The 27,317-nt window shown below is 35.2% G+C and overlaps 1 protein-coding gene across 2 annotated transcripts in view; it reads left to right on the top strand.

The window, feature by feature from the left end:
• Window positions 1-24,233, top strand: part of LOC145692703 (waprin-Phi2-like) — an 80,444-nt gene extending 56,211 nt beyond the window's left edge. The window contains exons 1-3 of one of the 2 annotated variants that reach the window (XM_081768112.1): window positions 18,933-19,170; window positions 20,249-20,311; window positions 23,823-24,233. In XM_081768112.1, the coding sequence (XP_081624238.1) occupies window positions 18,969-19,170; window positions 20,249-20,311; window positions 23,823-23,980 (423 nt within the window). In that variant the 5' untranslated portion in view covers window positions 18,933-18,968 and the 3' untranslated portion in view covers window positions 23,981-24,233. Of the gene's footprint in view, window positions 1-18,932; window positions 19,171-20,248; window positions 20,312-23,822 lie in introns of those variants that run through there. The other variant, XM_081768113.1, reaches the window with a different exon arrangement.
• The last annotated feature ends 3,084 nt before the right edge of the window (window positions 24,234-27,317 follow it).

Raw genomic sequence — 27,317 nt, 5'->3', positions numbered from 1 at the left:
AATATTTCCTGTCACTAATCCATAGAAACTCTCAAAGTTTATTCTTTGAGAGGTCCTATCATTTAGTGTAATTCCCCGAATTTTGAAAATATTTCGAAATTCCCCTGCGGCATTTTTAAGCCGCATACTATAATTTTTTGGCCCTAATCCTATAAACGTTACAAACTCCCACCCTTCTTCAATTTCATCAGTGAGATCACCCAAATAGCTTCCAAGTTTTAACGGGGGTTCCCTATCTTTTTTACACGTAAACATAATACTGTCTGTGTCACAATAAATTACGTCTTCAGGTCCTACAGTCACAAGTAAATCATATAATTGTAGCCTGGCCCATGAAGTAATAAAACCAGCAAGGATGACATTGGAAAATTGCAGAGGTACATTTTCAGTTTCCAAGTCTTTATATGTTAGAATAAGATGTTCATCACCAACTGGAATAACACTTGAACCTCATATCTCGGTGTAGCAAGGTACCTATGGAACTCTGTCCCACTATCAATAATTACACACTGTGTCATATCTGTACGCTGTCCCCATTTTCCGTATAAGGAATTGAGGTACAACTTAGCGCATTGTCTAAGTCCAGGGTTCGTTCTAATATTATCTTTATTTAATTTTATGCCTTCGTGAGCATAGTAATCGTCAATATACTTATCTTTGTCTTCTTTACACCAAGCAGGATAGCCTGAAGCTTCCTGCTTCATCTGAAGAAGCGTATTCACATAGTCCCGGAATAAACTAGGTGAATTCCGATCTTCAGAACCCATGAGTTCAAATTCCCATATTTCATAAATTTTGACGATTTTATATCCGTTTTCAAGAGCACGCTGAAGCTCTGGTGTACAAAAAGTTCCAGTTAATGCACGTTCAGTATCACTATGTGTGCAATTATCAATAGTTTCTCCTTCCATACATAGCCTACAAAGTCCAAATATTAATCGGTTTTGTGCTACATACGGTAAGATGGGAAAAAAGAGTTGTTTAGGAGCCAATACAGTACATTTTACAATCCCATGAATTTTTCCCACATCTGGGAAAACCGGCCCCTTATGCACCTTAGGTGCCCCCACCGGAAGAGGTTTCCTTGCCATTACGTAGGAGTATAACGATGTAATATCATAATAAAGAATGGATTCATCGTCCGCACAATTCACATATGAACGAAATACTTCAGTACGGCCTCCGTTGAAGCAACTCTTAGGAATAAGAAAGTCGGCAGTAGTATCACATTGTTCTTTAAGGAACTTTTGTAAATCTACATCTGTGCGTACTTTATTATCCCAAGAGCACTCCCATATTTCATACAAATTCATTTTTAGAATTTCTGTGAAATATTTTCGCCGGATTTCCGTATGTTCGTACCTTTTTTCAAATGTGTTGTACGGACCATGTGCATTATCTATTATGGCATTACGGTTATTTGGATAACACGTTTTACAGGCATGCCAGTAACATCCCATAAATTCGAACACGGCATTAAGCTCTGTATTGTATCCGTCAACATTATACCTTCCAAAAGATTGTTCTCCGTTTCGTCCAGCATGCTGGATTTCTATACCCAATTGGTGTTCCATATACTTTAGCCATTTCATTGCTTTTTCACTGGTTTTTGTTTTATAATGGTACCCCAAAGGTGGTATAACAGAAATACTTTCTTCTGGAAGGTATGATGTACGATATGTTTGCATGGCTAAACTTGCAATCGTAGACGATACTAGAAAACATTGTAATCCACCCGTTTTCTCTTTTATGATATTACTAAATTTAATAACAGCTTCTGTGAGAATTCTCACATCATTTTCACAATACTCCAGCATTTCCTTTTGCAAATTAAATTGCTTTCCCAATTGCACCTGTTCTTGGTGCCATCCCTCCAACCGCTTTCTTTCTTCACCAGATCGCGATTCAGGATCATAGTACTCTATTCCCGGATATGGTCCTACATAATTTTGGTTCTCTACTGTATTAAACAAGTATGGGAAATCTCCCTTCTTTAAATTTTCTGAAAGGCCTAACGTTTTCGGTAATTTTGATAATTTTACACCAACAAACAAATAACTATCTCTAAAAATGATTTTATTATGAATAGAAATACTAAAAAATTTTTGACCCTGAATTAAAGTTTTTGGAATGATATGCTGGGACTCAATGAGAGATCTCAAACAGAAAATGTTATCAAATCGACTACCATTATGACTTATGACACATACTTTACTAAATAGCGGTCTATCTAATAAAATATGTATAATAAATTCATCAATGGTTTTAAAAGAAAACGAGCGGTTACCGGTTTCATCACCACATGTACTGCAGGCTTCATCAATGCCTGTGTTCATACATTTATGACATACATGTCTAACGCACACCAAGCAAACAACGTGTTCCCGCTCCCCACGCTCATTTTCCGGTTTGAGCATGGTTTCTACGTCAAAGACAAAATAAAGAAACCTCTTGATATGAGTAGGTTTTACTTTCTTCACATAACATGAGTGACCTTCCTGTACATGTTCACGACACGTACTACAAAAGTATTCACCACATGTATGATCAAATTTACGTGTTCTTAAATCATAGAGTGCATTACAGTTGATGCAAACTTTCACATAGTCACACACATTCTTGCCAATTTGATTACCTTTTAAGTGATTGTCGAAACATTCACCCCTAGTAAAATATCTATTGCATGCATTGCATTTCATTTTATCCATCGTAACATCAAGTTTATGTATATGTTCGCAAGATGAACACATTAACTCACACTTTTGGAAACGATTGCCACCATTAAAACCCTTTAAACAATGCAAGCAGTACTTTTTTTCTTAGAAATGACGTTATTGTACGAATAGGACGGAAATGCCCAATAGTTCCTCTTTCATCGTAATAAATATAAATGGGTTTTGCATTTTGTAACTCTGGTCTTTGTATTTCTGTTTCCGGATAACGTACTCTAAATTCACGTTTGCTTTCGGGTACTTTTTCATAAATAATAATTTGATAGTTTGGAGTTAAATGTTTCTGAAACAATTCTACGTCATTAAAATCGCAACCATCTTTAACGCTAACACCTGCCTCAGTACAAAGCTTAATTGCTCTAACCTTTTAATGTATCTCTAGTTGGATTTGTTAATTGACTCAAATTTCCACGTGTTTCGCTATGCTTTGCTATACCCCAAGCAATACTTTTAGGTAAACAAAGTTTGTCATTATCAGTTCCCGGGAGCTCAACCAAATGTTGTACTAAAAATTCATTTAAAGGTAAATATTTGTTTAGTGTGGAATTATTATCACGTGTTCTTCCAGCACCAAACATCGAATTTACTATATGAAATCGAAAAAGGACATGATTACCTAAAAGGAAGTCTTCATTACTATTTAACACTCTAGTAATAGAAGCTAAAACGGACTTAGCAGAAATGTCTTTGCGGCGTCTCCATGGAACATACACTGCTTTCTTATCCTTACTATTGGAGGAATCAATGTACATTCCAACAAAATCATTAGGTCTCGCATTGTTCAATACATTATCCAATGCGAAGTTCATTAGGTTTTCAATATAGGCCGCAGGATTTCTAATTTCTTCATTTCCCATTGGCCTTACCGCAATTTCATGTCCCACCAAGTTAAACTTAGTGAAACTTTTTCTGCTTTCATGTATCACTTGGAAATTACCTTCCCCTGTATTTTGAACATCTGTATGTCCGCTACGTTCACTTGGAGGAACGTAACCGGAAGTACTAGGCTGTGGAGAGCCCATTCCGTAACCACGAGTATCCCGTGAACATTCTACACTTGATACCTGTAGTTCATTATTTACAACATCCACAGGATTTTGTCCGTTTTCACATAACTCGTTTAATAAAGCCTCCACATAATCAGATGTTCCAAACTCATCGGAATTTACTAAAACTGCGGAATTTTGATTTGTTTGTGTACCATCTGCTGCTTCATTTTGTATTTGTTCATTAATAATTTCATCAATTAAATTAAAATCTTCTTCTTGAAGTATGTTTTCCAAGGGTTGACTTTCTTGTGGACCGAGGTTACGGAATTTTCAACAGATGGTGACACATTATTATGAACCAAAATAAAACGCGATCCATAATTACAAAATTCGGCTACCTCTGCTGCATTCATCCTATCACCTTGTGCGCAATTAAAATAATTAAAATGAATGAATTTATCATGTGCCCACTGGTACATGATTTGCTCACGGAAAAATCCGTGTGTGAACAAGTCAACAATGTCAGCACTAGACATTGCATATTGTAATATAAGTGCTTGATTATCATGGTAAAAATTAAAAAGAGCTGATAACAAGGTATCATACCTTTCACTGCCACGGAATCCTTGGCGTTGCTTATCCATAATACGCCACCAGGTCTCCAACACGCGCTCCTTAGTGTGCAAGCCTTGTATAACACCAGCCAGGTAAATTTCATCAATTTCGTTGAACTCATTTACGTATGATGCACCGAGAAATTCCATCTGTAAAATATAAAAACAAAAATTAGTATACATTAAAATAAATACAACAATATAGTGTTATTCAGTTAACAATATTATTTAGTTTTCTTCTAAGAAGCTCTACTTATTTTTTCTGTTAATAGAACACTCATAGAGTGTGATCATCATTAAAATTTTGCAAGAACTTCATTATTAAAATGGAGTGTGATCATTTTAAAATTATGCAACAACTTCGTTCTTAAAATAATGTGTAAACATTTTTAAAATTCTGCAAGAACTTCGCTGTTAAAATACAATGTAATCGTATTTAAATTCCGCAACAACTTTGTTCTTAAAATAAAGTGTAAATCTATTAAAAACACCTTTTGTGTAATGGTAAAACAAATTTCGTATGTTTTAAAATGGGGTATCATTGTAAATATTTATCACATTACAATTTAAAAATAATATTTTTTTATAACTATATTTAATCAAAGTATAAAAACATTATCATTCAAATATGTATAATATATAATTATACTTACGATGATCTTCTAAGTAAATCTGGTATGTATTCTAAAATTGATAAAAAATCAGGATTTCTTCCTTCCTTCCTTTCTTCTTTTGTTTTTTTCTTCTTATGTTGTTTTCAATTTCAACAACTGTAACAATACAGTTAATATTAATACTCTTCTCTAAATATAATATTTTAATATTTATTTTAATATATGTTTGTATAAATTTATTCAGTAAGAAAATAATGTGTTGAAGGTACGGTTACCAACATTCATATGATAATAGTTCCTTAGCAACGGGGTATATATACACAATGCCTAACAAAAAAAAAACAATAAAACCAGTTTAAACCAGTTTAAACACCTGCAGCAAAGCAAACAAAGGAAATTCCTAGCATTACTAACAAAGAAATTTTAAACCCACTAACATAAGGTACAAATTACATCATATTGTGTAATATTACTAATACTAATTTAAAATATGTTAAAGCACCTGCGTACGAGATTACAAACTATTTGCTTTTGGGTACGAGACTACAAAACGAAATGTGTTTGGGTACGAGATTACAAAACAAAATGCGTTTGGGTACGAGATTACAAAGTGTGTTGTAGCCTATACAAGTAATAGTGTTATACTTCGTGTTAATATTATAATTATTTTTGACGGTAATTAAATTATATTTAATGCAAAGTATACGTATACTAAACGTGTACGGTAAATCATAATACATTTTTATGTTTATGTTCGGTTAAGTTCGGAACCGTTTGTGTAATACATGTATAAACATGTACACAAATTGTAAATAAACTCTTATGTTTATGTTCGGCAATGTTCGGGAAACTTCGGTTAAGTTCGGAACCATTTGTGTGGTACATTAACCAATATGTAGAAAATTGTGGATACATTTTTGTTTGTTCGGCAATATTCGTAAAACTTCGGTTAAGTTCGTGTTAACTTGTTTAAATTTTTAATTATTAGTGTTTTAAAAATAACGTATACTAAATATTTTTAAAGTTATTACATATCATTAATGTAAAGAAAACACATTAAAATCCATCCGCCATGTTTGTTTCTTGAAACAACCCCACCTGTACCATAACATTTACATTAGTGTGTATAAGACTGTGCGTGTGTCTACATGTACCATAGCAATTTACCGAGTGTTTGTTTTTTATAACCGGCAATACCCCGCGCAGTTTCCGGGCAGCAATATTTTACGCGTCCCGCGTCGCCAAAAATTTTTTCCGGGCGCAAATACCGCGCGGCGCGCACCGGTTGCAGTAAAAAACGCGCGGCGCGCACCGGTTGCGGTAAAAAACGCTCGGCGCGCACCGGTTGCGGTAAAAACGTGCTAAAATGGTATTTATTTTAGTAATATTATTCATTTTATCTATTTATATAAAAATATATCTTTTAATAAGCATATTTCCAAAGTTTCAAAAAAATCGACGCCATATTGTTTATGCAAATTCATTAAATTTTTATTTTAAAGTTACATTGTTCTAATCTGTATAGTAGTGTTCCTTAGGTGCTAACGATTAAGAAAATACCTTTCTTTTGTTTCTACGACCAATAGTTTGCCGTAAAAAGCCAAAAAATAAAAAACTGTACTTTTTGAACACCCTGTATATAAATTTCAAAAAAATAAAAAGTGTTCAAGTTTATCATGTAGGGTGTCTTTCTATATAGATTTTGACCTGATAAATCGATTTCTGTTGTCCATTTTCACCTACGATGAACCGTTTAGGAGTTACACCCATTTAAAATTATTTTAAAGTTACATTGTTCTAATCTGTATAGTAGTGTTCCTTAGGTCCTAACAATTAAGAAAATACCTTTCTTTTCTTTCTACGACCAATAGTTGGCCATAAAAAGCAAAAAAATAAAAAACTGTACTTTTTGAACACCCTGTATATAAATTTCAAAAAAATAAAAAGTGTTCAAGTTTATCATGTAGGGTGTCTTTCTATATAGATTTTGACCTGATAAATCGATTTCTGTAGTCCATTTTCACCTACGATCAATCGTTTAGGAGTTACGCCCATTTAAATTATTTTAAAGTTACATTGTTCTAATTTGTATAGTACTGTTCCTTAGGTCCTAACAATTAAGAAAATATCTTTCTTTTCTTTCTACGACCAATAGTTTGCCCTAAAAAGCCAAAAATGTAATGTTAAAGCCCTACATAGCCAGCCGCCACTGTTAGCCCCCCCAAAAATTGTTCAAATTTATCATGTAAGGTGTCTTTCTATATAGATTTTAACCTGATAAATTGATTTCTGTGGTCCATTTTGTTCTACGATAAATTGTTTAGGAGTTACACCCATTTAAAGTTATTATACGGAAAAAATCTTAGTCTTTTTGCATCAACGCCACCTATATAGCAACACATGTCAGTACCATGCATGCTTTTGTGCAGTTAACATCAAACCGTATCGGTCTCGTCTTATTTGTACAACCGGCATTCCCTCATACGGTTACCGAGAAAAATATTTTGTCGTTTCCCGTCTTTTTTTTTCCCGCCATATATTAGTTCATCATATACAGTTCCCGTATGTGCTTCAATGATCAAAAAAGGCATTTTATGTTAGGTAAGTATCATCATTTTAACATTTCTATACTTCACATGTGCTATCCCATACACTATAATGTAGTTTTACATAGGTATATCTGATAAATCCCTTTGTGTTCTTTCAAATGGCACACATATTTTTAAAGTAACGCTAAAGAAAAAAATAGTCACTGAAAAACATTTACATATTCACTTAGAATCTCAATAAACGCGCGCATATACGCCACTGATATCAACAATCAAATTATTTGTTTTCGTTCATTTAATTCAATTAGTTGGTATTCGTTCTCTCATGGGTTACGATAACTTTTGCAGTTTCTGTGTTCAAAATCAAGCTTTCTCCGTTCTTTTTTAAAGACCTAAATTCCATTCCATTCAGTTAGGAATAAAAAAAGGGCCTGAGGCAGCATTCAGGTTAACTCCGCGCCTCCACCTCTCTTCCGCTCACCAGCGCATGTATATGTTTGCTTCCTGCATTTTTTTTCTCTCTCTCTCACGCACACTAACGCATATATATATATATGTGTGTGTGTGTGTGTGCTTCCCGCATTTTATGTCTCTGTGTCTTTCACGCACACTAACGCATTTAGGCATCCTTGCACACATTCTTTCTCTCTCTCTCTCTCGCACGCACTCTTTTCGTCAAACTCCCCTCGCGTCTCTATTGCTCCTTCCTTCAAACTACAAGCACAAAATTCCACCGTCACACCTCCGCCCCGCTCCCTTCTAGCAACCCGTACTGCAGCCTACAATGAAGCAAACTTTTTTCTTTTTTTTTCCTCCCTCTCTCTCGCTTTGTTATATGTTCCCGTTCATACTTCTATTGGTAGGTAGGTAGATAACCTGTCCGTTCACTATGGTATTCTTCTCGTTTAAAATATCCACAAAATACACAGCATTTCTGGTTTGCGTATTTCAATCTTCACAAACAAATCTCATTGTCTTTTTTCATTCATAACAACGATTATATCTGACATTTGTGCAATAAATAAAAGCAAACACAAGTCATTTTAATTCATGTAAATACATTTAAAATCCAAGTTCAATATTTTTTATCATATTTATTTATATAAATGGTAAATTTTAACTTACCTTTTCCCTTCCCGTAATTCCAAAATTATTCTCCAAACAACACACTCACAGAAAAATACAGAAGCCAATTTTCCACAACGCCAAAAGCACACTATATAATCTGGTCTCATTTCAACTTCCTTATATATACTGGTTAACCTGGGTGTTTCCAGCGTTCACACACACCCTTCCGTTTTTCCACAAAAACAAGTACAAAAACTATTCTTTAAAGTTAACAAGAATCTTTTCCAGAAAAAGGGCTTTTTCTTTCTTTCTTTTTTCATTCTATCAGGGCATGCTAAATGGAACATTTTTCTGTCTAACAAGTCAGAAAAATCTTTTTTTTTCTAAAAAGAGTTACGTTCAACTCAAAATTACAGGGGGGTCTCAACCGTCAACAATAAATGTCACATACGTTTTTTCTCAAATAACTTTCTACATCCTAACAACTTAAAAGATCTTCTTTTTTTCAACTATTTCAATTCTTTCTTTCTTTTCTAAAAAGAGTTAGACATACAGGTGTGTCGCAAATAACATGACGTTTTCTCATCTGCACAAAAAATGTTTCGCTTTCTATTGTAGTAATTTTCTACATGTCCCTTTACGTGTTAAGGTTCTTAACTATTCCCTAACAAGTCCCACGTTAATTTAAACTGGTCCTTTGCTCAAAAGGACATTACAGTTCCCATGCAAACGTATGTGCTCTCCCTCAGTATGGGGCAATGTAATAACTCTCACAAAGTGACACGTAACTATCTCTTTCTTACATTCTCTGTTCTCAAAATAATGAGCGGTATCTCTCCGTAGGGTGCAAGTTACACCCTCAATTAAACAAAATCTTTTACTCCATGGGCAGTACACTTCGCTCCCCCAACTCCATCACTCTAGACCACCCAAAATTACAGTACAGCTATGTCTATGTTTCTTTCTTTAGTACGCATCAAAGGGTTTTCTCCCTCCCCCGCCATTCTAACCTAACATATAGCTGTGCTTTTAACATTTGTTCTTTATCGAGAGTTTCCCATGTTTTCTAAATACATGAAACTAAATTATTTGACAAGTTTAAAACACTCTTTTCTGACTTCCAACAGTTAAAGTATTCTCAGACACCCATATGTCACGTTTAAGTAACAATATATTCTTTCTTTTAATGACACAAGGTTCAAATTGTAACAGTGTTACAAAAAGCTTGTCAATTTCAAATTCTATCCTTTTCTTTTATGTTTCCAATGTTTCTAATAGTCATTTCACATCTCTTTCTTGCCTCCCACGGTTACACTATTCTCACACATGCATATGTCACGTTTAAGTGACAGCTCCTTATTTCTCTAATTGACAGAATGATAAAATTACGAGACAGCTACATAAGACCATCTGCTATACATTTAACTCGTTGCTATACATTAAACAATGGTATCACGTAGATTTGGAATGTTTACATATCGGAATATACCTACTCCGCTTTGAAAAGTTATTAAGTTATAACTAATCTGAAGAGAGCAACAAAAAGATCCAAATTAATTCATTTGTTCCCGAGTTATTGACAAAAGAAAATTTGTCAACTGTCAAATACTTTCTTTCCCATGTGTACAACAAGGCAGGGTTCTGAGCAATCACTTACTCTTCACCTCATTAACAAACGCTACGAATTTTCATTTCCTGAATGATATTTGCTTTATAACATATGTTTCTGCATCAAAATAAAATTTTCATACTTAATTTCTCCTGACCCACAAAAGCATGGCCCGCGATCCATCAATGGGTCGCGACCCACACTTTGAAAAAATGAAATGAAATCTTGAAGTTTTACGTCACACGGTTATGCCGGTTAGGCTAAAGGAGACGGTGATGATGAGAGATGAGTGAAATGGTGGAATGAAGAAAGTGGGAGGAAACGGGAGAACCCCGAGAAAACCCACGAGCACGGTGTTTGTCCACCACGAAGTTCACTTGGCGGGGGCTGGGATCGAACCCGGAACCCCAAGCACCAGAGGTGAACGCTCTACCACTGAGCCACCGCGCCGTCGACCCACACTTTGAGAAACACTGATCTATACTATTGCTTTTCTGATAAAAACAATCTAGTTTTGTCATTTTTCGTGAGAATGTAGGTAACAGTACTTAAAGTTTCTTGTTTTAATTTTCAGCTGCAAAATAGCACCCCACCCCTTCGATACTACATAAACATAATGTATTGTATTATTCGACCCCCAAAATCTTCGAGCGCACCAAAAAAAAATGGGTTCGTGCCTACAGTGCCGTAAAGTTTACAAGATGTACTGCTTACTTTCGGGGCGTGTCGCCACGTTTGGCCTAATCCTCGTTTCGCCTAACCAATTATCTGACACTTTTATGACAGATAAATGATAAGATTTGTGTCCGCCATTTTAGGCGAAATAAGGATCCTCGTTTGGCCTAATCCTCGTTACGCCTAAAATGGCGGACAATAAGAAAAAACCGTGCAAATTCAACACAGGGAAATTATATAAGAGAAAATTCCCTAGTATATAAAGAATTAAGAAATGCAAAATATATAGATTAATATTATATTAACTATTTTCGAGGAGTTAGGATTACCAAAACTTGTTTATGTATTTACTAGGACCATGGATATATACGAATATATATAAGTAAGCGAATAGCAAAACCCGTTAAATTCACATTTTAAAATTTGTGACAAATCGAGAAAAACTGTTTAAACACGTCATAATTGTAAAATGACATTAGAAACTAGAGAACATTAAACAATTAAGAATAATGTGAGTGTTGGTCTGTGGAAAGTTGTATAATCACATTAGTCTGTGAATTGCGTTATTGAAGAAAATAGTTTGGATTTAACAGCTTTTGCGTATGTAAATGGAAATAACAGCTTTTGCATCTGGACTAGCATTTTTGTTGAGGCTCAAGATAAAAGAAAGGGAGCCAGAGTCAGAAATCAGTATTATGCCTACTAAAATATTGGGGATGGGGGGAAATGTATTTATCAACTATACATTGCACAAGATTGGCACAAATGAATATGGATACATAAATGCTACATTAATTTTGTTCTAGATTGAAAACAATAGACTCAAATGTGCAAAAAATTGACTTATGTAACCTCCACTCCATCATCATCTACTAAATGGAAATCCATATCGTCGTCGTCCTCTGGTGCATCACCATTTTCTCGGTTTTCTATTCCTCAAAAACCTCTTTGTAAAACGTGAGCTTTGAGCTGCTTTCAATCGTCAAACCCTTCGTAACTACAAGCGGAGTTAATGATACCTATCTGTATACATTTCTAAACTGAATGACTATATTTTGGAAGAGTTTGTAACTTTTTATGGACTAACATAGGGTGAATATTAATTTGCCAATTATCCCAATATATGAATTTGAAATATAGCAAAACAAAATGTGCAAATGTTGAGTTTGAGCAAAAGAGCGGCAGAAAGAGAATCAGAAATGGTAAATAAGTGGCAATTTTTTAAAAACATGTACCAGAAACATGTTAAAATTTTGAATGATAATTGGCACGAGACATTTTAAGAAAGCGGTTCTACTGAAGCTGAAGAGACTGTTTAGAGAAGAATCTAATCCAACAATGTTCTGTTCAAAGTAAAGAGTTACTCTGAAATACAAAACAAACGACTTTTAAGCATAGGATAGTCCACTCACCTTGTCTTTTAGGCTACATTTCGTTTCCAGTTTTTCATGTGTGTTGTACGTTTTCTAGACAATTTTAGTGTTGTCTGATAACAAAATTATGATTATCGCTGCCTAGAGTATCGTTTTCTTTCGATTTTGCGTGCATTTGTCTAGTAATTATTAGAGAAAAGCATATAAGCACAGAAAAGTTTCACGAACAGTTAGGTTAAGACATATAGTGTCTTCATTTTCAGTCCAGGGTGCGCGGTGATTCAGTAGTAGAGCGTTCACCTCCGATGCTTGGGATTCCTGGTTCGATCCCAGCTCGCGCCGTGTGGACTTTGTGGTGGACAATCTCCGTGTTCGTGGGTTTTCTCGGGGTTCTTCCGTTTCCTCCCACTTTCTTCATTCCACCATTTCATTCATTTCTCATCATCACCGTCTCCTTTAACCTAACCGGCATAACCGTGAGACTTAAAACTAAATATTTCATTTTCATTTTTTTTTCAATTTTCAGTCCAAAAATAGAAAAAAATGAAAGCGCACACTTCAAATCCTGCCAAATAAAATTTCGAATGATTTACGAAGAGTTGCAATAAATATTCAGATTACTAAACTCATACAGTTTAATCTGAACTCATAAACTCATATACTAAACTAAATTCAGATAATCCTATACAGTACGAAACCTCAAATTGTTTGAAATATGGAATTAACCGGGTTTGATTCTGCTTTTCTCATGAGGTTATTTGCAGATTTGGGATTTAACAGTTTATGAAACTGAATATGGAAAAGGAATTTAACTGGTTTTTCATCTTTTGTCATGATGGATTTAACAAGTTTTGGTAATTGGCACATATTTCAATCTCAATTTTCAACTAGTTAAAATGGCTTTTTCTATTGAATACTGTTTGGAAATAATAGCTTTCTAACTAAGGTTTCCAGAGCAACCACTATCTCATTTTTTTTTTTTTTTTTTTTTTTTTTAAAGCGAATTAAACGGGTTTTGCCATTGGCCTACTCATATATCGTATATATATCGACACGTTCTCTAATGATCCAAACGATTTATGGTATGGATTCCAAATCTTAAGAATATATTTCATCTCAGCTTGAGTCTTCTATTAAAGTAAGAACTAGTACAACTTTCGGTTTCAATATTGATTCCTAAATATTTAAAATCGTAAAAGATAATGATAAATCGTTTTTGATGAGAATTCAGCTTCCGATAAACAGGTTGCATGTCTCACATTATCACTCTATTCCTGCCGTAAGTTATAAATATATTTCCGGTTTCAATATTGAATCTGCATAATTTGGAAATCTACAGTAATTTAACAATGTAAAAGAAACTCACATATAAGAGAACAAGGTATAAATGTTTTCATAACTTTGCTCACTGCACCGAACATCAGTAAACCTTAGCCAAGACGGACACCCAACTGAATAAGGGGTTCAGCCAGATAGTTAGTAGACAACGTTCGCTTCATCGTATGGACGTCAGAAGCCGATAACCCACGAGGTTACTACTTGTCATTATATGTCACTACCGTTAATGTTTTACACTGGCAACAGAATGCTGTGACTGGACCATAGAAACGAGTAACATGGTGCAATGCAGGGTTGGCAAAAAAACATGTTTAAAAATGCAAAACAATAAACATTTTTTTGTTTAAACCCGGTATTTTTTGGGTTTGAACCAGGTTTTTTGTTTAAATAATTTGCTGTATGTATTTATATATAGAGAAATAAGTTTGTTTCATCTTGGGTTATTGTGCAACAACCGGGTTATGCTGGAAGAGGTCACATAAGCTTAAAGCGGAATCAAACCGCTTCTCGGCTTACATCCGAGAGAAATTGTCCTCCATTTGAACTCGAAACCGGGACTAATTGACCACAAATGCGATATGTCTGCCGACTCACTCATGAACGACTCCTGGTAAAAATACGTTGTGCTGTTCTTTAGGTACTTGTTAATGTAACTGTCAAGAGTCATTTCAGAAGGACAAAAAGATAACCAGTTTCACAAGTGAAACCATTATACAGAATTACATATGGACAATTTCAAAATGCTGCAGAGTACAGAAGAACTGATTTAGTCCAAGTTAGTTCATTACGACTTATATTAGTCCAAGGTAAAGAAATACAACGAGAAGAAGAAGAAATAGACTTAATTTGCATATCAGTAAGAAAAGTGAATAAAGATACGAATTATTTGAGTCCACTTTGGCTCTGACCTATTTATACATAAATAAATACCAAAGATACTTCTGATTTCAATAAATGGCTCTCGTGGGATTTGTATGAACCCTCCTCCCCCCAAAACTACAGCATTTCGATGTATTTTATCAATAGTAAACATTATTAGAACGAAACAATATTTAGAATTTTTCTTTGATTGAAATTGCATAACAATTATAACAAAGTATTAAAAAATGACAAAAGAAGCATTCATAAACTTATAAAAAAAATACAAAAGTTGCTTTTGTAGTATAATCTTTTTGAGTAATGAATGGGAAATTTAGGTCTGAATATAATACGAATAATATACGGGAGTGAAACGTAATAACCCATAAGTGTGTGTTCATCAAGATTTTACGAACACTTACACTTTTACGAACACTTTTCGTGTTTTGCTTTAAACCAGTTATATTTATTTATTTTTAACAGCTGGTTTAAACCAGGAAACCCTGGTGCAATGAGACTCGTTTTCAATCTCATCACGCCGATAGTGATCTATAATTTGGTGCCAGCCCAACGAAATCATGTCAGGTTGGAATTGTACAAAATAACGGAGACCATGTTGATTTATAGAGTGTTTTTCTGTAAGTAATGTTTTGGACCTTTGGTACCTACTATTCACCCGTATTGTATCGAAGTACGAAGATCACCAGAGTCAACTATATCTTTATTTCTGTCATACGAGTGGAAATGGAGTGTACCAGCAGAACAACCACCCTCGTAACAGATCTCGGTTGGCCATCATCTGTTTGGAGGAGCATTCAACTTCTTCCTGCTGAAACAACCACCGAGAAGCCCGGATTTCAGTCTCATTGTACATCTTAGAGACTTATGCTATGGACATTCCCGGTAGGGTGTGAAACGAGTGGAAATTCAACTCAAAAGTTGTAATTTCAAAAGTAATAATAAGAAATGAAATATATTTTTCTTCTTTCTTTGTCAGTGACACATTGAGATGTTTGAATTATGGAATTATCCAAAGTGCAATTTGTCAGCAGAGCGATTTGTCACAAATCACTCATTTCGATCACAGTTGTCCATTGTTAAGTTATGAGCAAATTTACGGATCTTTTGTCAGATGTAGCTCGAAATAGCTACAAATTTCATACGAATTGTAATTACAATAGAATCACAATAGGATCCCTTGTAATGCATTAACAGTTACAAAAATGCGTTGAAACTGGAATGAAATCTGGCACAATTGTCGAAACACTTTTCCGAAAGCAAATAGTCCTATTGCAAATTAGTTATGGGAAAACTAATTTGTATTTCTCAGTTCTTCACATAGTAGGGATTTTTTTTTTTTTCAAAAAATTTCCCTCCAGTTTTATCTCCGCGATTTTTTCTATAGTCCACCATTTTAGGCAAAACGAGGATTAGGCCAAACGAGTATCCTTATTTCGCCTAAAATGGCGGGAATAAAGCTTATCTTTTATCTGTCATAAAAGTGTCAGATAATTGGTTAGGCGAAACGAGGATTAGGCCAAACGATGCAAGATCCTTTCGGGGAACACCCGAAGAGCTAAATTTAGTGGAGCATGACCAGATATTACACACACACACACACACACACACACACACACACACACACACACACACACACACACACACACACACACACACACACACATACATACATATATATATATATATATATATATATATATATATATATATATATATATATATGTAGATAGATAGATAGGTAGATATAGATGTACACTCTGATGTTATGTATTGTCCTCCCATAAATTGAGGACAGAACTGGAAGTGGCATGTATTCATTTTATATAGGATAAAATGATAGTTTTGTCACTTGATTCCGCATTACAATGAACGAAATATCCCAAGAATGTGAGATGCGCTTAGCATATATTGCGGGTTCGGTTCATAATGGAATCAAGTCCACTTTTTTCGTAATTTTTGACATAGGTATTCCATCTTTAAGTTCTCTATCAGAAACTCCTTTCAGATCATAAATGATTTATGTTTAAACCAGGGGGTGCTCTTAACCTATGTCCCGAACCTCTACTTTCACGCTCTTTTCACAGTGACGTCACCAGCGAGGAACTTAGAGCTTGTCGTCTGCTTGGCGCGCGAAGATTTGCTAGTAAGACCACAAATAATTCTTTATTTATTTTGGGTTTTTGCTATGTTGAATTGTGTTGCTTTCTTTTCTAGTGGTGTACGTAAACGAATATTATTTAATAGAGAAAGGGTCAATATCTCGGAAGATTTCTTTACGTGGGCTTGGCTGTACAGACATGCAATATTGCAAGATAGTGTAAATTTGAGTACGTGTGTACATATGTATTTTTTACGTGGATTTGTCTTTCATCTCCAAGTGTTCCACTTTATAGAATTAGGGATGTACCGATATATCGGTATCGGTAATATCAGCCACTTTTGGGAGTATCGGTATCGGCATTGGCAAATAAACACCGATATTTACCGATAGATTTTTCAAACTATTTTCACTAACAGTGACACTTATATTTCATCGGTTTCTTTTAGAGCTAAAAGTTGTTCTAAATTATTATCAATTGTACAATCAATCGATTTCTTTATGCATGTACACGCCTTTGATTTGCACCATTTATATTTAACTGATAGTTTTAATCCCTCCATGCCAAAATAGTGAAGAAAAGACAAAGGTCCTCAATCAGGATCATAGGCACCCGAAGAAAATTTTCTAGGGGGAGCCGATTTCCCGATTTCAAAGTAAAATGAAGTAAGTTTGTTTTCCTTATTCATTTTCAAAAATTTTTATGTATGCATGAAGTTCATAATTTAAAATTATTTTTCGATATTTTTTCTGCTTATTGGTCCTCTAGATGTTTATTTGAGTTAGAAATCAGAGTAAAACTCCGGGACGTCGTGTGGGTAGAACAGGTGGGGCTGTTACCCCACGCCTTGCACCACAGAATGGAAGAGTTTGACCGTTGAGGAAAACTAGCAGGTTAACTATTTCTAATTCATGCTTGAGATTAGTGTTGTCCTCGAGATAAGACCGAGGCGAGAAATGTCTTGTCTCGTCTGCAATTCGTGACGAGAAGAATCTTGTTGGCTGCCGTGTTGGGCCGATGGGCCCAACAATGAACTTTCCTACTGCGCCGCATTGGTCCGATGGGACCAAAATTGTAATATTGAGTTTATGACTCTATTCCCAGCCGTTGGCTCACAACTAAAGCTACTTATCCGTGCTTTGGAACCAATACGGCGCACAACAGTATACCGGAACTAATGGCCTGTGAAAAAGTTTTTTTGCTTACTAACTTTATGGGAGGAGGATTATAGTAACCAGTGAATATTTCAGTGAGAGTTACATAATACTGCATCAATGGCGCCTGGTGCCCAACCAGCTAATTTTGGCCGGTAGTTAACGTGTTAAATTCGTTTAAATTTAAAAATATGCGAGTTCTCGTCTCGTTTTCGAGGCAAGATGAGAAACTTCATGAGTCTCATTGGCAACACGAGATCACCCAAGTATTAAACCTTAAACACTGGTTTAGTGTTGCATGGTTCATCGTTTAAAAAAAAAAACAAAACTATAAATTGATAAAGTGATTGCAAGAACACAATGAAGATCATTCAAAGATACACAAGTCATTACACAATATATTCCAATAATAAATGTGGTTTAAATGTTGTTATATCTCATCCTTCGTGGGTCTCTCGTGACTTTAGGAAGTCAGGACAAATTTTGTACACAAATTTATACAAGAGGCTAGAGAAACTACTAGGCGAGACGAAAAGAGCTTTTTTTCGAAAATCGATTCTACAAGACGAGAAAACCTAATTTCTCGTCTCGTCTCGATTCGTAACACTAGTTAGCATACAAATATTTAGATATAAACCAAATACATTTTTCCGGACTGTGTACTATTAATGTCACGAAGTGCAATTATAGCGTCAACAATGATTACATTAAATATAATCTGTGATGGATAGTCGATATGACGTTTAACACGGATGGGTTCCGTTTTAATAATCATGTGGAGAAGATATGAATTGGCAATTTTAAACTTTAAGCCTGTGTGGCGTATATTGAACAAAATAAATTGCTAGGCATCAAAGGGCTTCCGCAACTGAATGCATCGACGATCTATTATTATTATTATTATTATTATTATTATTATTATTATTATTATTATTATTATTATTATTATTATTATTATCCATGGTTTTAAGCATGTATTGAGATATTCCTATCAGTAATCACAAAGTAATCTATTTATGCCGGGGGTGGAACTCACCTTATCATTGGTTCCGCAATTACTTTAACTCCAGGCACCGAAAATTTCAGAGATTGCCCTGGTAAAACACATATTTATCTGCAACTTTGCTTAAATACATTCACAGTAACATTTCAGATATAAATACTTTTAAAATGTAATTATAATTCAACAATTATCTATTTCATCAAAAAATAAATAAATGATCATGCAACACAGGTACATCGTTAATTTTCTATAATATAAATTGCGTTAGGAAGATGTTCTATTTATTGCTGGCTTATTTATTATTTATTTATTTATTTGTTTGTAGTTTGTGTGTAGGAGAATGTTGTGACAGCGAAAATGTTATACATAAAGAAAGAAAAAAGACATTCTGGCTACTTCGTACACCTCTATACCATAGTACCTACTTGCTGCTCCTCGCTGGTGACGTCACGGAAAACGAGGAGCGAAGCGTCTGTACGTATAGCCCAACCTTTCCTTCTAGTAACCTTGGTTTAAACATTGTAAATAAGACTCATAATGTGAAAAATAATGTTAACTTTTCCACATATAGTAAGCGCTCTTTAATCTGACACATTTTGTAATCTGACACTGACCGAGTCGGTCGCGTCTTTTTTCGGTTTGATTTAGATACATTGCTCACCTTGGCCACTTAGTGGAGCCACTACGCTGACCACATTTTTAGTTAGCTCATTGTTTTCTTTTTTGTAGAGTTTTCTTGTGGCAGGGGCGGATCCAGGACGTACTTCTGGGGGGGCGGTGGGTTGTAATACTGCTACTTAGAGCTACTTTTAAGAGCTCCAAACTCTGGGATTGGTTTAATTTATATGTAAAATAAAAAAAATAACTTTCCTCTTCTGGGGAGCATTGCCCCGATAGCCCCCCGCTGGATCCGCCACTGTCTTGTTGATTATATATCACTTTGGAGATAGTGTAACTGCTTATATTTCTTCATCTTGAGTGATGTATTTTTGGTTTAAAATCACATTGACGTTCGATAATCCGCAAATCACTAATAGGCACGTCCCTGTTGTCGAATGTGCCAGAATAAAGAGCGCCTTGTGTACCTCAGGGTATCTTTTTATCACAACTTCGATAACTGGATTTGGCTTCCTTGTGCTCTGAACGATCTATATACTGGAAGTGATGAAGGTTCAAAATTGATTAGAAATTAGTATTAGCAATTCGATTTATGGGCTTTCGGTATCTATGGCCATGTTAACCCGTCATGTATGAGGAATAACGATCTTCGGAGATCACACTATCCCAGGAAAGGGAAGAAAGGAAGCGACTTGGGAACTGTATGCGGGGTACCATCTCGGCATTTGCCTGGTGCGAATGACAAAAGCTCAGAAAAATCTCACCTAGGATGGTTGTCTTAAAAAACCTTTCAGACTCTTTCGATCGAGGGTCCCCACTGGGAATCGAACCCAGGACGGGTCCAAAATTGAATGCTTAATTGGTTTGACTTAATACGTAGAACTTAGAGTGGATACGCATATTCTTAAATAATTATATGCCTTTCTAATTACAGATAAAACTACGTTTTGTGTTATTTTGCTGTTGACTCTTGTGGCAGTTCTCCAAGCTGAAGGAGGTAAGTGTCCTTGAATTCCATTTTCCATAATTATATTTACTTGTAAATAGAACGGGAAAAGTCTCAATTGAGAATTCAGTGTTGGCTGGGACGAGGAAGAGCTTCCACTGTCCCTCAAAAAAAGATTTGGGAAGTAATCCAGTGGTTCTGGAACTCCGATTGAGATAACCTTTTTCATCCATATTATAAAACTCATGATAGGCCTACATGTTTGAAGTTTTATACTTTAAAAAATGTTGACGTGAGTAGTAGAGTTGAAATATTTTCTTTTCTAAACTCATTAAGTGAAACCTATGATTTCCTTTTTTGGTTTTCTTCAGTCTTTTGTTGATAGACCCTTCTGCTGAATGGCGTAATTATACATAAAGGGGTTGGAGGAGAACATAAAAATTATGAATGCATAAAAAGGCATGAAAAAGGCGAAAATTAATTCTCGTTATAGTAGGTTGAAGCAAGGGACTAAATTTAACATCACTGGGCGCTTTTCCTAAAGTTTATTTTATCCTTTGAGAATTATTCAGTTTAGTGCGTGCTTCATATATATATATATATATATATAAATATATATAAATATATATTAAATATACAGTGGCGGATTCAGGATAAGATCAAGGAAGGGGCTAAACCATAGTTTGCTGCTTTATCCAGTGTAAAGTAGGATTGAAGCTCATTTTATCCCGTGTATACCTGAGCATCAAGGGGAACTATAGCCCCTGTAGTCGTTCCATTGGATCCGCACCTGTATATATAATGAAATGAAATATTTCAACTTAACGTCCGACGTTTATGACATTTAGGCTAAGGGAGGCAGTAATTAAGGCAAGTGAATGACGATGAAAGAATTGGTGGAATGAGAAAGTGGGAGGAAACGACCGGACCCCCCTAGGAAACTTACCAACACGATGTTGTCTACTACAAGGTTACTAAGGTTACTTGTCAGGGGATCAAACCAGCGAGCCTATGTACTGAAGATAAGCGCTCTATCATTGAGCCCCCGTGTTGCATGTACTTTGAGAGTTTACACTATGTAAAATATTTTATGAACATGACTAAGGTTACATGTACTCGAAGCTTTTCATTAAAGCAGTTGATGTTGGAATACAATTTTCGGATTTATTTTAACAGTGATGAGAAAACCTTGCAAAAATTCCTAGTACTGTACTGTGAAATTTATTGTGTAGCCTTTGTAAACGAAACAATCTGAAATGGATGAATTGCTTCTTAACTGCATATTACTTTATTTATAGTGCACCTTTGCTTATATACTTTGACATTTTTTTTAGTGTATATAAATCTGAGTACTACTCATCACTATGTTTCTAATATTTAATAAGATGATTTCAATTATACTTGTAAATATTTTTAAAGTGGTTTTAACATTAATAATTGCACAGGGTTAATGTTCTTCGGTTTTATTTTGCCTTACCAATATTTCTTATGAGCGGCTGGGAAGTCGAAGATTGTTAATTAATGGAGGAATATTATCTTTTATGACAAGTATAACTTGGTGATGATTTTTGCTGAGAGTTGCTAATATAGCGGCTTCCCCAGCTTTAAATTTGTTGAGAGAAATTATTTTAGGAGCCGCTCGGGTAAACATAATGTTAAGCGCCACTTTTTAACGAAATTGAGTTATTAGGCAGAATGGGTTGGAATTGAACCACAGAATAGTATGTAGGTAGTTTAATTTCGCATATGTACACCTGCAGATGTTAGAAGAAGTTTGTCTGCTACGTGTCATTGCGTTGAAGTGCAGGGAAACTTTGATCTTTTTTTTTTTTTCAGTTTTCTCGAAGGTTAGAAAATGTGACATACCATTATGTTCCTCCGAGCGGCTCTGTTGGTTGAACATGGAGAAAAATAATGGAGCTTGCTTTATTATCTTTTTTTCAAGAACTACTTATAGCTCATATTTGTATTCATACATGCAACATGGTTGGGGGGGGGGGGGAGTAGTACAGTAGAGTACCGAAAACTCGGCCTTAATGTAGACCGAAGGGTGGCCGAGTTTGTGAAAATGTCGGGTTATCGGGAATGAGATTAAAAAAAAAAAAGAATAAGTGTTTCCTCAGAAAATATAGTACTGTGCTTGTATGTATTGTTTACTTGAGAATACAACAGAGAATAAACTGCAAAATTACCATTTAAACAAAGGAGAAGTACGTACTTTATGAAGACATAGAGCCTTTACTATGCGTGGAAATGAAAATTAATGAATACACACTGTACAATAATTAAACTGATAAGACAGGTCTCAGAAAAATACCCAGCAATGACCTTGAATGGGCCAGGGCGCGGGGTTTTTTCGCCCTGCTAGGGTGTGGCCGAGTTATTCGGAATGCCGTTTAATAGAGTGCCGAGTTTTCGGGACTTTACTGTATTCGATAATATTTAGTACTAATGTTATATTAAGTTACTTTAAATTTGTTAATTTTGTTTGCTAGTCTAATATTTTTATTGTTATCGGTTATGGTTAAAGTTATAATGAGTATTATAGTTATAAATGCTTGACTAGTTTATAATGTAAAATTTTAGCTTGTGATGCACGGAAAGTTAAGATGAAACCTGAGGTCATGATTTGATCTTTTACTATTTGTGTTGATATATTCGTATTTTTAAGATCTCAAAGGGCGAACAGACCTATACAGGGTGTTTCAAAACAATACCGACAACGTTTGGGAGGTGATTCCTCACACCAAGATAAGACAAAAAGTATAGACCAATCTGGGTGTATAAATACTTCCTTTCGGAGTTATAGACTGTCGAAAACATGCAAAATGAACTTTAAAGGTTCATAACTTCAAAACTATGGGAGCTACCGTAGTTGGGTCAAAACTTCGGTTAAGAACTGGTATGTGTCCTATCCAAATTAATCTAGCAATAGTTGGTGAGTACTTCAAATTATATGCCCTTAGCCAAACTCCCTCTTTAAAAATTGTTGATTGAGTACCGCAGGATTCTGAAACATGTATTATTGGATAGTGCGCATATTAATTCCTAAGTGAAGTCTTGATCCGACTACGGTAGGTTCCATAGTATTGAAGCTATGGACCTGTAAAGTTCATTTTGTGTGTGTGTGTGTGTGTGTGTGTTTTCAGCAGCCTATAATTCCGAAAGGAAGCATTTGTGCACCCAGGTTGGTCTATACTTTTTTGTCTTATCTTCGTGTGAAGAATCACCTCTCAAACGTTGTCGGTGTTTTTTGAAACACCCTGCATATTAAGCTTCTGCACCTAAATAAAATCTTAATCCAACATCGAGTCGTAATCTCTCTTCTCCATAAGAACTCTGGAAGAAAATTACACTGTTATCCTTGAGGTAGCTTAGTCTATTAACCACAATTAAAGAATCATAAAAATACAAAATGTAACCAAAATAAAAAGATTTTATAGAATTCTTATCGTGAAAAACTCAAAAGAACTTGTTCAATGTAAAAGAATCCTTTACTTGTAGTTATTTTATTACTACAAAAATGCCTTATTTTTTTTTTCATAATCCTTCTCTATTTCAGGACACTTAGGAAATTGCCCTCCTGTGGAAGATGACTCTCCAATTTTCCCCTGTGGACAATCTTGCACCAATGACAACAGTTGCCCTGAGCCCAAGAAGTGTTGCTATCGTCCGTTGTGTGGAGGGAATACGTGTGTGAGTGGGATTTTTTATGGATAAAGAACTTAATAAAGTGAAAAGAGCTTATTTTACAAATAAAAGCAAATAAAAAAAAAACTTCATAACATTTGTTTGAAATTACTAAATGTTTCTTCTTCATGAAGGTCGTTATAGTAATATTCAAGTGAAACCATCAGGTTTTTATTTTTTTTTTATTTTTCTTATCTTTTTTAGCTAAAAGTCATTAGATTTGTTTTCTGCTTTTATAGTATGTAAACTGTTCCTGATTTTTCAATAAAGAAAATATATGGTATACAGACATTTATTTCCGCAGTCCTTTCTTTTGGCTGTGGGGGGGCGCGGTGGCTCAGTGGTAGAGCGTTCACCTCTGGTGCTTGGGGTCCCGGGTTCGATCCCAGCCCCCGCCAAGTGAACTTTGTGGTGGACAAACACCGTGCTCGTGGGTTTTCTCGGGGTTCTCCCGTTTCCTCCCACTTTCTTCATTCCACCATTTCACTCATCTCTCATAATCACCGTCTCCTTTAGCCTAACCGGCATAACCGTGGGACGTAAAACTCAAAGATTTCATTTCATTTTCTTTTGGCTGTTTGTTGACATGCAAAAATCAGGCTAATTTTAATAAACTTAACAATAAATAAAAGAATTAATTGTTGAGGTCTGCGTATGCGGATTCATATTATTCTTACCCTGATGAACTACTTCCTATATAACCAATGGAAATTATTTTTTTCCCACAATGCAACGAAAGTGATTCTGCGACACTACTGGCTAGAGTTGTAACTAACTGCATCGTCTGCTACGGCAGTAGCTAAAGCGTATCATTGGCTAATTATATCAGACTCAGGCGCGCTGAATGATCTGATTCATTCTTGTTTTTAGTAGTTCCTGGAACCAAACTTTTTGAGTGATGGCGCCACGGTCCCCACAGTTTCAGCGGGAAGAGTAGCTGAAGCCTCTGATACTACATAATTACTCTATGATTCTAATTAACTCTAAAGTTGCTCACGAAACGAGACAAGAAGAGTGGCGCAATCAGCTATGAGCTCGGGGGGGGGGAGCTCTCCGAAACTAACCTGACCTATCTTATAGAGCAGCGCTGCAGACAAATTTTGGTGAAATTTCCAAACAATCATTACTGCTTGTCATTTGTATAATATCTTTTAAAATATGCAAATTCACATCACGTGTAAAATATCGTCTCAACAATTGTGAATTTGAATGTTTATTTTAAGGCCTTTTGGGATGTTAATAACAGAGATAACTAAATTTGTTGTAATAGAGAGATTGAAACTTTCAATTTTGTCCATATTAGATGGTGCAGCACGTCGTTTGCAGACTACTGTACTAAGTAGTCTTGTCTCCCCCGGAAATAAAATCCAGGTTGCGCCACTGGACAAGAAGTAAGACATTCTCGCCTCTTTTCGTAAATTTGTAGAAACACTGACTCGTCTCGATTTTTGAACAATTCTTTTTTGTTTCGTCTTCATTCCTTTGGAAAGATTTTTAGGTTTTGTCTCACAATTTTATATTCAAACTTAATGTACAGATTTTCTCCTTAATATCATCTATTGAAATTGAATTTTTTCTGTTTCATGCCCCATTATTATGTCCGACAGGCTAAAGGAGACGATGATAAAGCAAGTGAATGATGATGGAAGAAAGGGTGAAATGATGATGTGAGAGTAAACGGGAGTGCCCTGAGAAAACCCATGGACACGATATTGTCCGCCACAACTTATTTGGCCGGATTAATTTCATCTAGTTTATGCCGTAACAGAATCTAAAGATAGCAATTTATAGGACAGATTTTACAAAGATGTTGAACATGTATTTGACCAACTCCCAAGATGCCATAAGAAAATTCAATTAAATAATTTCACTGCAGAGTCGAGGGCAAGGGCGCCGATCCTGGGGGGCTGGGGGCCCGGGACCCCAAAGCTCATGTGGGCTCCCTATTGTATTTATGAATATACAATATTTGGCATAATTTGAATGCATTTTGTCTTAAAATCCTCATACATATATACCTTCTGCATCCGAATGGGCCCCCACAAATTTACAGACAAATCGGCGCCCTTAGTCGAAGGGATATATAGGGTGGCCCAAAAGTAAGTATACAGTACTGTCCTGATCATCTCATTGTATTCTATACCATTTCTTATTGTTATCCATGTTTCTTTATTATTTATTCTTAATGTGTTTTTACTTACATCTTAAGCTAGGAAGAGCCGAAACAAATAAACCCATAAACTAGAATGTTATACTTGTTCAATCCGGGGGCGTATACTTGACTGCTTATAAGAAACGAAAGTGTGCATAAGTAAAGAGTCAAGCTAGAGGGAAATATCAGATTGAAATGTCGAAAAGATTCTCAATTTTAAAAGGTTAGAAATGATATAGTATTGAGGATACTTCAGTTAAAATTAGAAAATGTACAACAAGAAATGTACAGTCATATCCAAAATTATTGTCGCATGTCTATAAATATATTGTTGTAGGAATATAATTTGATAACGAATTCGCCCGATATTTGTTATGCGTATAATCGGCAAAGACATGTATGTGGCAAATTTCAAGTCAAAAGAGCTGTAAATAAGAACAATAAAACGAAAATAAAACTTACTCGTCCATTTAGCAACATTTTGTTTTACTTATTCTAATTTTCGTATTTATAGTTCTTTTCCTATGAAATCTATCATAAATATACATTTCCCGATTATACACATAGTATCAGTATTAAAAGTACCCTGCAAAATCATTATAAAATTATATTTTTACAAGAAGACAGTTATAGATATACCACAATCATTTTGGACATGAGTGCACATCAATTGAAAATGTATAACGGGAAATGAAATAATTATTCCACTTGTTGAAAATAACTTTGTTGAATGATTTTGTGTTAAGACTCAAAGGATAATAGTTGATTAATTAATGTTTAACACCCCCTTCAACAGCAAACCTAGGCCTATATGGGGCGTGGACCCACAATTCACCATTGGATACGAACCACTTGGGCTTCTATTACGAATCGAACTTTGGTCTCTTGCGGTTGAGAAGATGATGATAGAATAGTTAAGATACCCAATACCGTGTTTGCAGCTATGGTATTTTACATTTACAATTCCTATAATATTATTTCTTAATCGAATAACAAGAGAAAATATTTGATAAATGGTTATTTAAAGAAATGTTCTCATTCTCCGGGTTAGGTTAGGAGTACGCAATAAAGAAAGAAAGGTTTCAACATAGGAGTGGTTAACAAACTATTAACCTGAACCGTTGGACTATTTCGAACGCTACCTCAATTTTTTGTATAAAGTGGCTTTCTGTTCCACACTAGTTTTATTTATAGCACATACACCGTATGACTGAG

The sequence above is a fragment of the Thermobia domestica genome, chromosome 8, assembly GCF_964235325.1.
Source record: "Thermobia domestica chromosome 8, izTheDome1.hap1.1, whole genome shotgun sequence".
Taxonomy (NCBI): Eukaryota; Metazoa; Arthropoda; class Insecta; order Zygentoma; family Lepismatidae; genus Thermobia; species Thermobia domestica.
The sequence above is the reverse complement of the archived record's forward strand: the minus strand, read 5'-3'. Positions and strand labels throughout refer to the sequence as shown.